The sequence below is a fragment of the Amphiura filiformis genome, chromosome 15 (assembly GCF_039555335.1).
Source record: "Amphiura filiformis chromosome 15, Afil_fr2py, whole genome shotgun sequence".
Taxonomy (NCBI): domain Eukaryota; kingdom Metazoa; phylum Echinodermata; class Ophiuroidea; order Amphilepidida; family Amphiuridae; genus Amphiura; species Amphiura filiformis.
Window position 1 is genome coordinate 20,181,764 of NC_092642.1, and position 14,660 is coordinate 20,196,423.

The following is a 14,660-nucleotide window of genomic DNA, read 5'->3' on the forward strand; positions in this document are numbered from 1 at the left end:
GATAAATCCGCCTGACATAATAATGAGCTCGTCACCATTAGTGAAAATATGGCCATTGAGTAGAACAAGCCATTATTATCATCATCACTAAGTAAAGACAACAGACTTTAGGTGGCCTTTCTAGTATTCTTGTTGCTAGGCATCATCAGCAGGGCTATTACATGCTGCAAGAATCCATATAGATAAAGAATTTACTATAATCTTTTGATTCCTTCCCATTTACATAGTGTATCACACACATTTTTTTAAAGATTCTAGAATTTACTTAGATTCTTTCACATCTTCTCAGCAGAATCTTTGCCAGAATCATTTCTCGGATTCTCGCCAAATTTTTAGCCCTAATCAGATTGTCTGTCTGGTGTGTGGTTGTCATTAATTTAAATTTGGCAGCACTCATCAGTTTATAGCATCAGTTGACTATACTTGAGAGATGAAGAAAGATAGAGATCGAGGGTTCAGAACCAGAAAGCTGTAACTCACTATGACCAGCTACCACAAAATGAGCATAAAGTTGCCTCCTTGCATTGGTCTTCAAAAACAATATTTCCTTCACGATGTCTTTTGTTTTCTATTGAATTTTGTCATGATTAATGAACTGTATCTTCTATCTAGTGCCTTTTTATAATGCTCATTTTGTGGGAGCAGGTGATTGTGAGTTGAGGCTTTCTGGCTCTCAACCCTAGAGATGTCTAAACAGATTAGGAGTTGAGAATATCCAGGGCATGTGCTACATGTACTTAACTTGTCCAATGCAATCTTGTGCATCTCTTTTTATGTACAATGTGAATAAAATAGGTAATAATATCCATCCACTTGAGACCTATCCACCCACTTGAGATCAATGAGACCTACGGAAATTGTGGCCCTGTAACCAGTATTAGTAAACTAATTTTTAACACGGTCCTCTGGCTCTCTAGGATGAATGTGCTTATATTACAGTTGAAATCCACATATCCACTAGATGGAAGACACAACCTTAATCTCCCACACAGGGGGGTAAATTTCAAATGGGATCACCCATTCAGGTAACCTACATTAGAAATGCATACTCCATTTGTGAAAGATTAAGGTAATGTCTTCCATGTAACTGGAGTAGCCTAATGTTATCTCAGTGATTTATAAGTAGTTTTTTCTGTACATTTTCTTTTTGCACTACAGATGCTGTTCCTTGGTTGGTGTATGGCCCCCATTGCATCCAACGGATCTTCATTCCTCTACTCTCGCTTCATCCGACCATTCGTTCTCAAGCACCAGAAGAAAATTGATGAAAGTCTTGACCAAGTTGGTGGTATTGCTGCCTCCACCCTGAATGAAGGTGAGATATAATTACAGGGCTATGCAAGTACTTCTGTGTTATCATGTAGAATCATTTGCTCCATTAGCCTCCCTGTTATTGCTCCATATATGTGGATGTGCTGTAATTGAAGACTGAATTAAAAACACTTATTTGCGTATGACGTCCTGTCAACCAGATCAAAAATGCCATACTGCGCAGGTCAGCCAGGCATTAGCCAGAGGGGCATCTTTAGGGTGTCCAAAATGATCAAAAATACCTTATTCTACAAAATCAGGGTGTCCACTTCCTATTCACTCCATTATAAAAATCAGAATTGACACCTGGACACCCCTCTGGCTAATGCCTTGCAGGTCAGTAACCAATCACATCACGCCTTTGCCCTGATGTCAGACGCAAACTAGTCTTTTTAATCTGGTCTTCAATTATAGTGATGTCAATGCTCCATCTTGAACTATAGGCCTAATATATTTCAAGTTCCACATAACTGGGGATTGAGATATGTACAGTAAGTACAATTACACACCATGATACATTTTCAGATTTGGTACTATTTACTTCATGCATAAAATTCATGAACAGAAACATCTTCAGGAGTATGATTTGTAACCATGGTAACAGGCCTTGGGTGGGGTTAATCTCATTAACATTTGCGATGCGCATCGAGTCTATAAAAAAATCCAAGGCAAAACATGTCATAGATCTTGCATAAGAAATTATGTGGAAGACTTCTTTTACACAGAAAAAAGGGAGTTTTGAAGCATCACAAATGTTATCCACTCCTGGAATTTTTAAACAATTCTCACTCTGTACTTAACCATGGCATGACAACCCTACTTCAGTAATGTAGCTGGCCTGAGTTGTGTGAAACATGGACAATTATATTTTGATGATCTTGATGATGCATTGGTGTCACTTCAGCCCCAAAAGTTACTGTACTCTCAGTCTTTTAACCAGTGAGGTGGAGCGCTTTTTGTGATGTTGTGAAAAGTGATACCTCATTGGTCAAAAACCAATCGCATGAAGAGTGTCATTGGGGCTATTTTATATGCGTACATGTGTATGTTATCATTGTGTGTGTCTTGCTATTGTAATGTTTTCAGTAAACAGGTAGATGCAGCTTTGTAGTATATCAAATGCTTACATGTACATGTATGTAAACCCCTCAAAATAGTTCAATACATTCTGTAATTTCTGTTACGCTGATTTTAATATTTTTTCCCTCAAATTGCAAGAACTTGACAAAGACATGTCTGCATGTATAGTCACAAAATTTTGTACCTCTGCAACTAACAAAATAGAGACTTGATTTGCATAGTACTAGAACTTTTTAAGGGATCTAGAATGAGCGTTTATGGCGTTTCGACAGTATTTTTTGTGGGACATGAGAGCACCTCAGACGTATCGAATTGCATTCTGAATACGAGGCATGTCTTTCTGATATCAAATAATTTTCATTTTTTGAAATTCACGATATAATAATACAAATTTTATGACAAATTATTAAAATTTGATATTTTTCAATTTTTTGATATATAACAGTCTTGAAATAAATTTTATAAATCTAATGATATATTCTTAAAGTGTATGTAGCTGGGAGGAAAAGCCGACGATCAATTGAAAATTGTGACCTTTTATATTGAAAATATGGATTTTTTTCCCAAAAAGACCCTTTTTTTTTTGGTGTTTTGGGGAAAAAATCCATATCTTCAATAATGAAAGGTCAAAATTTTCAATTGATCGTCATTTTCATCCCACCTACATACACTTTAAGTATAAATCATCAGATTTATAAAGTTTACTTCAAGTACTGTTAAATATCAAACATATCAATTTTTAATGATTTGCCATAAAATGTGTATTACATTGCGAATTTCAAAAATCAAAATTATTTGATATCAGAAGGACATTCTTCGTATTCAGAATGCAATTCGATATGTCTGATGTGCTCTAATGTCCCACAATAAATACTGTCCAAACGCTCATACCCCATCCCTTAAGTACCCTATAATGAAAATTTCTTGACTCCCAAATTTAACTTTTTGTGATGTTAACCTTTCCTCTTCCCTGTTTTAAGCCAAAAATTACCTAATTTCTGCCCATTTTAGCATTAAAACTGCAAATTTTCATGCACAATTTTTACTGTAAAATTCATTAGGAAATATTGTCCAGTACGTACGTCATTGATATCAACTTCCTGCAAATTACAATAGGGTGCATAAAGTAACTAACAGAATAAAATTTCCTTTTTAAAATAACCTCAATTTTACATTTCTGGTCTTGTTTTATAATTCCAGCAACTGCATTCGGTAAATTTTTAATGGCATGAATAATTTGAATTTGACAAAAAATATATGCATATTTTGCCTGGAATATAATGGTTTTTGGTTGAGATGAGAGTGAAAGCTTGGTTTCATGCTTGTATGGTTTAAATGGGGTGATACTTTATGTATTCTGTAATCCTGTTTCCAAGAAGTTTTACAGAAAGCCTAAATTCCTATTTTTGACTTGACCCTTGACATAAATAATATAATTTTTGATTTGATCAAAACATTTTCACAGGTGATGATTGAAAGATTTTCAAGTACCAAAATTGTGACAGAAATTGTTTACTGGCAAATTATGAGTGAATGGAGGAATCAAAACAATGGAAATTCAATTTTTGTAGTTCAGCATCATCCAAGCTAACTAATTGAATGACTGATTTTTTAATTGTTGCATTGAATTGCCACATGATTGGATTTTATCTCAAATTTTTAGTGGCTCCCAAATTTGAAATTTCACAAGTTACAAGATTACAGAATACAATTACCCCTTTGTATAATTAACCCGGGATAATTAACAACCAGGCCTGATTGCTAGTAAGGACCGTCGATGTCAGAATTTAAAAAAATCAATATATTGTCCTCAATATCGATAGAAATTGATATATCGATTTTCCTCCTAATTTTACTTGTATCTTCATCCATACATAATAACCATCTGCTATTAGTTCATCACTCAGTTTTTTTCATTTGTTGCATTCAAAGCATTTCTCCTTGGAACCCCAGTAGTACGATATCATCGCATAACCTAGGACAATTGCTCAATTTCTCAATTTCAGTCCTTTGCCCAATATTTTAATATTTACTTATTTTCATTATCAGGAATTTGGATATATCAATTTTCTTCAGGAAGTAATATCGGCGATACCGATATTATTGGATAGTCGATTTATTGATTACTATCGATTTATCGACGGTCCTTCTTAATTGCTAGTAAACTATGCTTGTAGATTCATCTTGTTCTAATATTCTCTCCTGTTTTTTGTCTGTGCATCATTTTTATCGATTTATTTTCTGGCATGGTGGTATGGCTTATTTGTTGTCATTATTTTTCCATGATACAGTGATGCAAGGTTTTGGCCAAGGTATGAGAATTAACCAAAGAGATAGTGCTTTATTATCTTGCATGCAATGCATGCCCTTTTCACCTTTTCAGTTTTTGGGAATCATTCTTGCGTTACGTTTCTCGTTACGTTCCTCATAGCAACCAACTGCGTTCTATTATAATGAAAGGTCACATTATTTCTTTAGATTGTGATTCAAATTCAGTTATAGGTTGTGGTCACTTTGGATATGTTCTGGTGTCACAATTTTACTGTTTTCACTAGGATTTCCAATATTCTCATCTGTCATTGCACAGTTCTATGACCCCAAGATCATTTGTACATTCAAAGAATGACCTTTGATATATTGGGTACAAAATCTCATACTCTATAACTTGAGGTCAAATTTTGAGCTATGAGTGTTAAATTGAGGTTAATGAAATTTGCAATAGGGAATGAGGGTATTTTGGCTTCTTCTGTTTGGTGTATTTTCTGCATAATTTCCGGTTGACAATTTGGTGGAAGGTCAGTTTATGCTCACAACTCTAAAAATGTACAGAAGTACAGAAGCACCGTCTTGATCGAGTATGTTGCAAAATTTCAATTATAGCTAAGTTGTTATAAGTTGATTATTCGTTGAATAATTAATATATTGATTTCCTACAAAGTATTTCTTAATTTCTTGGTTGACCAAGTTTTTCATACATTAAAAGATCGTTTCACTTTTCACTACTTTTGATTTGATACTAACTTTGCATCGCATTTACAAGAATGTTTATACTAAGAACATAATTCATACAATGTATGTTTATTTTTTATGTTAAGGTGGCTCTAACCGATAATTCAGTTTGAGTAGCCGCTTGAAAAACAGTTTACACACAGGCTACTTTTTGTTAAATCGGTAAACTGCCCTCATCAAAAGAAGGGTTTTGAGCCTGCTAATGTCATCTTATATATAGGTTAATATTTAACAATACATTAACATTACACCTGTAGGAACCCCTACAGTTAAGGCACAAGCCTGAGTTACATTATTTAACAATACATTTAACACTTCACTTGTATGCAGACCTACAGTTAAAGCATGATACCTCCAAATTACATTTCGTCTTGTATCCACATAATCTCAATAGTTGTAATATAATTTGACTTGAAAAAGCTGACTGATGAATGTTATGGATCACTAGCAATCTAGCATGGCAAATTATTACTTCAGTTTACAACAATATCAAATAATTTATGACTGCTTACAATCATCCTCATACATGCACAGTCCCCACTCTCAACTAACAGTTACATATTCATGTTGATATCATAAAAAAACCAGGTCAAACCAACAATCATAAAACTAGTTTGCATATTATTTTATTTAAATATCCACTATGTCAGACTTGCATGTGTTTTTGTGATCAACACATTGTTTTCTATTTCTTTTATTTCCATTTTAATTTCAAAAGCAACAAATACAATGGGAATCAAGTTCTGCATTTCAAAGGAAAAATTCTACATTTTTAGATCTATCTCAAAATATCTTGGTGTGGAAAAAAGAATTACAAGTTCTATCTTCTAAAGACATCAGGGAAATGTGATGATACTCATTGTGTTTAGTCCATGGTGGTGTACTTTAAAACTAAATTTTATCTTAGATAATTTCCACACCAAGGCCCCTTTTTTCATGTGCCCCAATAAAAACAGAATTTCATTGTTTTTCTGTCACCTTGAAACACTGTTTGTGATTGGTATTCTCAGACTTAACAATTTGCACACTCTGGGAGTATGGGAAAACTTGTTACTTCTCTACAGTACTCTGCTCTTGTGTCAAGATCAAGAACCAAATCCCGGGAACCAAATTAGTTACGAATGATTAATACATAATTTGCAACTTGCACACAGAAAATAACTTTTGAACACCAAAACTTCATTCTTTTAATATAAACTTATGGGACTTCTTCTTCCATTACAGAGCTACTTTCTTCACTTTGAATAACACACCCATTTCAGATGGCTTCCATAAATTGGACAAAGCGAAATAGCTCCAGAATACCCTTGTAACTTAGACTCGTAACCATAACCCATTACCTAATCCAGCCCTTATAGGATTTATCAGTGATTAGGCAAACTAGAACACACCTAAAATTCATCCGATTTTTGAATTTCTGGAACAAGCATAGATGAAGCAAATAAATGGCTAAAAATTAATGTGAAAGCAGTCCGATAAAACCAATATCTGACATCAAAATGATAGTTGCATAAAATTACAATGTACTGTTATAATTGCTTGAGTGAGTGAGGGTGTCGAATTTGGAAACCATTGGTTAACCTACGTACATTGTACGTCTGCTGTCAACACTATACTGGGAATTCCAATTGAATGAACACTAATTTCAACAGCTGTATTTGACCCAACCGCGATCGAAGATTGCGTATTTCGAACTACAACGTGAACGCATGACCTTGGATACAATAATTAAAATACTAGCCAATCACAAGTGAGTTGGAATGGTCGGATTTACTTCTGTGTCATGCAAACGTGAGCGTTTTACGCGGACAGTCGCCACGCTGTTGTGCAACTGTATTCATTCAATAGAAATTCCCATATGGGAATAGCATTTTACACAAGTTCACAGAATAATTAATTTTTGCAACCTTTTATGAAATAGAATAGACATGGAGATATTATGATCAAATTGGCACAGTATGTATTTGGTGGAATAGTTAATAGACACAAAATAATTAGGCAGAAACTTTCTGATTTAGCGTGTTAAGGGGGTACTACACCCCTTGATAAATGTGTGTCCATTTTTGCATTTTTCTCAAAAACTAATAACACACTGGTAACAAAAGTTATGTATATCATAGGGCAAGAATCAATTACTACACTGGAATTTCAGTGAACCAAGACAAGTGGTTCGTTATTTATGATAAGAAATAAGGTACCGCTAGGATGTACCACTTTTTCTTATCATAAATAACTAACCGCTTGTCTTGAGTCACTGAAATTCCAGTGTAGTAATTGGATTCCTTGCCCCAATAATATACATAACTTTTGTTACCAGTGTGTTATTATTTTTTGAGAAAAATGCAAAAATAGTTACAAATTTACCACAGGGGTGTAGTACCCCCTTAACAACATCCCTAACTTAATCCCAAAACATTTTGAACTTAAACCATGTAACCAACTTTTGTAACGATTGGGTATACGCATGCATTTTATAACTAGTAATTTGGGAAAGAAAACAATTTGACAAATAAGAACAAATTTATATATAAAAGAGCATTAAAGCCATGACCAGCACTTTTCAATGTTACATTTCTGTGAATGGTTTCTTTCCTGATCTTTTTGTTGTTGCTACTTTCCTAATTTATTGTTTTGTTTTGTTTGTGTGTATGTTTGTAAGCGTTTTATTGAAAGGAACTTTATAGTTTGTACACAGTTGTGGTACACAGTTGTGGTGATCAGGAATGAAAGTAGAGGTTCATTATTTTATAGCCAGGTGGAGAGAGGTTGGAGGGAAGAGAAAAGATCAGAGATGGAATGAAGAGAGGAGGAAAAGAACATTAAGACAAGTTAAACAAAAGAGATTACAGGGGGGGGGGGGGGCGGGATATATGAAGCAAAATAGTTATACAGTTTTATACACTAACATTTTAAATAATAGAAATTAACAAAATGCATATGATATAGCTTTCAACTATTTAAACATATCAATGCATGTTAACAAAATGAGCAAAACTCACTGTCATTTATAGTGTTCCATGATGGCATTTTACCTTGTCAATTCACTAAATTCACCAGATCCAATACAAAGTATGTCTTTGTCGATGCGCAAATCGTTACTGCACCAGTTTATCTGCACTGCAATGTTCTGTTTTGCGCTTCGACAATGATGTACTAGCGTAGTCTCTGTGTGTTGATTTTGCAAAGACTTATGGAATTTCTGAAATGGTTAATTCAGTATTACTTGAACAAGAGTAACCTTTTTCACAAATATTTTTAATAATAATTTTTCCTTTTTGTGTTTCTCTTCCTTACAGCTAAAGACTTGGCCGAGCAACAAGCAAGTGAATTTGCCGCAGAACAGGTGAAGAAATCCATGCAGTCTAGCAGTGCAGACAGCAGCTCACATGTGGATTAAACAACGGCAAAGAATATCTCATTTAGATTATTGCATACTGTCAAATAACATAGTAATATAAACCGTTCCTGTATAACACGTTAAGTGCTTCTCATGAATTTGCTCAGTGCGAGTAGTGACTAAGGCAAAGATGGCTGTACACTGTTTTAAAAAAAATCAGTAAAGTTGTCCTCTGTAGACAGGAAAATACGACACACATGGTTTATAGTTATATGCTATTTGGCAGTATGCAGGAATCATAACTGGGAGGGAAGCCTTCCCACAATGCAACTCTAGCATGGAATGTTAGCAGAATCATAGAGGAAGATCTAGATAATATGTTATGGTGCAATCCTATTTCAATGCAAACATAAAAAGTGGACAGTCTTTTCAGTAAAATACATATCTTTTACATATCCAGTGAGCATGCACGCACTTGCAAATGTACTCAGCATTAGAGCTTATTATTAAGCCCTGAAAATTAAGAAAAATCATAAAATCTAAATACAAATTAAAAAAGTATGTACTCTTCCCTGAAACTAATGAAAAATAAATCTGCATTCTCTAGATCTACTTCTATGAGTCGCTCTTGCGAAGCATTATGGGAGAAATGAACGTAGTAGAAGAAAAAAATCAATCACGATGGGAAATTAAAAAAATAAACATTGCCATTTAATGGCTGGTGATTTCCAACAGCATATCACTGTATTTGTAACTAGTGTTTCCCCATTTTTTTGGCAAGTTTATGATTATTCAGTGTGCATTATGGACATTGTAAAGTAAGAATCTCTTTCCTGTATGCATAAATTTGTGGTTTTCAGTGATAAAAAAAAAGAACAGCGTCATCGGTAATTGTTGCAACTTTACAAGACAAAGAGGTGATGGGTATATAAATTATAAGAATTGTTTTTTGAAACTTTGTAAATTGTGGCAATGGTCGAACATGTAGCTGTAGAATTTGTCTGAGAAAAATCATATTTATGTAGATTGTTAGTGATATGCCACATGGACTCTTGCACAGACTGCAAAACTGTGAACAGAATTAATAGTAAATATTGTAGACTACATCAAATTTGGATCTTGTCATGTGATGGGTCAGGTGGTTGCCACTGCCTACTCATTTGCTCAGACCAATTGCGTTGCTAAGTGCAGGCCACTCGTTACTCTTGGGCTACTTTAGATGATTTGAGCTTTTGGTTTTAAAGTTCAAATATGATAAGGTAAAGCAGTCTGTGTAAGAGACTTAGCAGACATTTTATTATTAAATGTGGATTTGTTGCAATATCCAATCAGAACACAGTAAATTTCACCACAGAGAAAAGACAGCACTTTGGTGTTTGCTTCTGTATGTATGGAATGTACATTGACTGTACAAAAACGAGGAAAAATATTCAATTCGGTTAAATGTTTCTAAACTTTTTCAGCATCGCAATGTTGTGAATTGCTTGGTGGATGTTTGTAGTGGCCAGTAGTGTGCGTGTGTGTATGATATTTGCACATTTCCAATGCACTGCCACTATCACCTCATCTTCAAGTGCACAGTTCAGTGGCTCACATGAATCAGTTGCATGGATTTTGAATCTTAAGGATGGTGTTATATCCATAGAGTTGAAAGTTCATCAGTGTGCATGTATGTGAGGTACATGTAGGTAACTGTGCACCCAGAGATTGAGAATATTCTGACAGTGTCACACAATCACATGTAGCTAGTCACAGGACCAATGTCATGTTCAACTTTTTGCCATTAAACAATTTTATTTATTCTTTACTTTCGTAATGAGCAATTCCAAGTGTAAAATAGGTAATTTTTTGTCGGCTTTTAAGAGCGGATGTTGTTTTCAGGATGTACAAACTTGTGTATTGTCCCGGATGTGATCTGTGATTGTACTTTGCTATAACATTTATTGACTGGGCATTTCACAGTAGAGGAACATATGTGTCTGCATAACCATCCAAACACACTACACCCTTTTACCTTTTGTCATAGGTGTATTACTCAGAATTAATTATAGTGTTGCACATTAAAGGGAAGATAATGTCTTCTTGCCAAAGGAGGCGTATATCGAAGGTGTGAAGAATTTTTTACCAGATGCAATGAATGAAGATGGGAAAAACAGAAAAGGGAAGAACAGGTGTGAAGTGGTGGTAGGCAGGCTTTGGGCTATTCCAGTTGAAATCCATACACCCCCTATTGGAAGACATGACCTTAATCTCTCACACGGGGGGTATAGATTTCAAATGAAGTCACCCATTTAAGTAACCCCATTTGAAATTCACACTCCCTGTGTGGAAGATAAAAGTCGTGTTTGCCATAGGGGGTGTATGGATTTCAACTGGAATAGCCCGTATGGATGTGATACAAGCTATGGAACACTTGAGTGGACAGTGCTAAGTATGATGTAACATAATGATTCCTCTGTCGTAAGATGCCATAATCGTTTCATTCTTATCATATTATTTTTTTGTAAATGGAAATCATGTACATATTCTGTATGTTTCCCGTTAGCTAGTTTACAATAGTATAGCAGTGATAGATGTGCCCTGTTCATTCAAATAGTGCATATGAACAAAACATTTCAGCTGATGAAAATGCGGAGCAAAACGTGTTCATCATAAATAACATTATATTAAAAACAAATATCATGAGAAACATGGAAAATCCTTGAGAAAGTGTAATCAAATGTAATATAAAAATGCATTTAAGAAATTGATCTTTCTGTAGAGTAAATATTGATAGAGGATAGGGCTTTCAATGTGCGTAGCGTCATGGTGAATGGTTATATGCAACATATTGATGGCCTATTTCTGTATCAGTTTATACAGTGTATTTTTCATGTTCATTCCATATAAGTAAATTACAAATCCAACCCCCCTGTTATGACATAATATATACACCAAATGATCAAATATCTTAAAATAACTAAACAAATGTCATCATGTATTTTGCATTTGACTGCGAATAATTGAAATTATAATTGAAATTGTTAAGACGACAAAATCATGACTTATGGAAGATAAAAATTGCAAGTAAAGATTGTTCACTATAGAGGCCGTCAGCGTGACGTCATATGCCGCCATCTTGTGGGTACACGCTGCGACGGTCGTTCGATCTCCATGCGTGAACAGCAAAATCACCGCATCGACGTGTGGCAAGCTGCGCCCTGCGCGTATTGTCCGATTCATGAACACGCAGATTGTTTGTACCCACAAGATGGCGAAAGGCTGACGGCCTCTATACATCAACACCTTACATGAATGAATGTATTACATGCAAGGCCCAAAAGGTCAAACATTTGCTGGTTTCCATTTTTCTAGACTACATAGAAATATGTCAGTGGAAAGTATATCAAAATTTGTTCCAGGCAATTTTAGCAGCGCAACATGGAAAGGAACTTGGTGAACTTTGACCCATATGTGACTTGCATCAGTGATAGGTATCCTGTAAATTTGCATAAAATAGTTAAAAAATAATAAGGGGTGATTATCGGCATTAGTGAATAGGCGTGCCTTTTTGGTCTCAGGGTAATAAATTGCCCTAAGAAATTAACAAAAAAAAATGTCTTGTATAATGTAAAGTGTGAATATTATTGCACATAGTATTGCTAAATGGTGACGCTTCAAAATCTAAATGTCCCAGATAGATAACAATGTACAAAACAATACAAAAAACTTTGTAAGTGAGCAGTGTTCCTGTGCATATTAATAATGTTTGTGTATATGTACAAGTGTGTATTGTCTGTTTACCCTCATACTCAGTAGTATTTTTGGTGGTATTTGTTTTTGAGGCTGGGGCAAAGTGTTTTCAGTATAAAATAAAGCTCTGATGAATGGAGTTCTGTTGTATACAGAGATCAAGTAAGTAAAAAGTTTGCAGAAGTTGGCTTATTCATGTTGGACAGGGTTAAAATTTGATGGCTTAGCGGCAGAAAGACGTATCTCCAATTAATAGCTGTTGGGTGTAGGATTGGTTTGATGTACAGTACATGCATTAAGCAAAAGTGAACTTGTGTGTGTCACATTACATGCAATTATAAATATACACAGCAGAAGCTAATGGGAGTTAGGTCTTTGTACCGCTGAGCCATTGAATTACGTAAAATGGTTATGCTCTCTATGTGAATATAGATGTGGTATTATGTACAATGCAAGTATGTGATCATGATCTCAAGCACCAGTGATTTAAATACGATTGACTTAGCTGCACCAATACTTGTTTCTACGATTTCGAATCAATATTTAATACTATCTTTTCCACATATGTTCCGTCTTATACATTTTTTTGTATCTCTTTACATTTTGATTGTTTAAATTTAGAAAAAATAATCAACAAAAAATCTTTGATATTGTTTCATAGGAGTTGTTCACTTTGGTACCCTCAGTTTTGATGTTTTATAATAATCTTCGATAGCATCTTCGAAACTTTTATTACTATTCGAAAGCACTACAAGAATGCTTTTCTTTCACAAAACTACTGAACATTTTTCAAACTTTGTATTTAAAATAATCATCAACCGGCTGGTTTCCGTCAAATATTAAATTTGTGATACAAAAAAAGTAAAAACTTCACCAATTAAGAGATGCCCTACGAGGTTAGATATATTACTAGTTCCTTAACAATTAACTCTTCTAAGATTTGCACCTGGTTTATTGATTTGAGAAATTCTTTTATGCTTCCAACTTCAAGCACATCCGTTTCATTTTGAATTTTTAGATAACTTTCAAAGCAATATTTATTCCACTATCGTTTTATGCGACTTATGTCACATTTTGGTACATAGGTCTAGAACATGTAGATTACAGTGAAGATTCTATCGCTAACTACAGGCTCTGATGCACAACCATCAAATAATTGAACTTGCATACATGTAGGTGACCTGTACAGTTCTTCAGGAAAGAATTGTGTGATTTTGAGAATAAGCGCATTAATTTGTGCTGCACACGACCCATTCAGAATCAATAATATCAGAATTACATCTTGTGAAGTCATCAGACCTATGACCAGTTCACAACTTTGGCTCTTTTCAATTGTTTGAGAGATCCCGATTTGATTTCATCACGAATGGAATGACAATATCTTTTGGTGATTTTTAAAAGGTACTTGCGCATTCTTATTTGTAGTTACATAAAATTGTGATCTCTCCATTATTTGATGGTCATGCATCTTGCCAATCAGGCACAAGTCCTGTACTCAACTCATTTCAATTAGTTTTATTCTTCTGGCACCAGTTACTATTTTTTTCATTCTTTTTTTTTTTAGTTGCTCCGAAAGAGCAGAATAAAAATAGCACTTAGTGGGAAAAAGTGAAACTTATGAAATGTTGTCTTTGTGTTTTATTATTGACTGATGTTTTAATTGCTGTAAGAAGCTTCCACAATATCATTACCGTATTGTCTAATAAAGCTGGGGAGGGGGCATTGCATTTTTCCAAAAGGGGGTGTTTATTAGAAGTGAATTGGTAGTAAAAAAAACCCTTTAAAATCTGGCTGGTTCAATTTACCTATGGTGCTCCTGTAGAAAGGAGGGATTTACGACTATACTAATACTACTACCATGGTGGCGCCCACGAAATAGTGGACAATTTTTGTGGTAAATGCAACAAAATTCCACCCGTAAGTGCTGCATCAAGCAAGAATCTGGTGAAATTCTACCATAATCAGTCCCAGAACAACGCCAAATATGGATTAAAAGACCTTTGACCTTGGATGTACAACAGCATGTTATGATCTAATGGGAAACTGTGCACATCAACAAACACCATTTCTATCAAAAAGGCAACGCCTGATATAATTTGAAACCACATAAATTACTAGAGTTGGTTCTTCTCTTGGATTTGGACCAAGCTTTAGAATATCGAATGTTGCGTTTTGAAATAAAACAAACCAG

At 34.6% G+C, this 14,660-nt stretch overlaps 1 protein-coding gene across 3 annotated transcripts in view; it reads left to right on the forward strand.

Annotated features, from left to right (window-relative positions):
- LOC140171369 (receptor expression-enhancing protein 5-like) overlaps positions 1–14,092 on the forward strand; it is a 59,783-nt gene extending 45,691 nt beyond the window's left edge. For 2 of the 3 annotated variants that reach the window (XM_072194608.1, XM_072194610.1), the window contains exons 4-6: positions 1,159–1,315; positions 4,683–4,703; positions 8,697–14,092. In XM_072194608.1, coding sequence (XP_072050709.1) covers positions 1,159–1,315; positions 4,683–4,703; positions 8,697–8,797 — 279 coding nt within the window. In that variant the 3' untranslated portion in view covers positions 8,798–14,092. The remainder of the gene's footprint in view (positions 1–1,158; positions 1,316–4,682; positions 4,704–8,696) is intronic. The other variant, XM_072194609.1, reaches the window with a different exon arrangement.
- Positions 14,093–14,660: the final 568 nt, after the last annotated feature.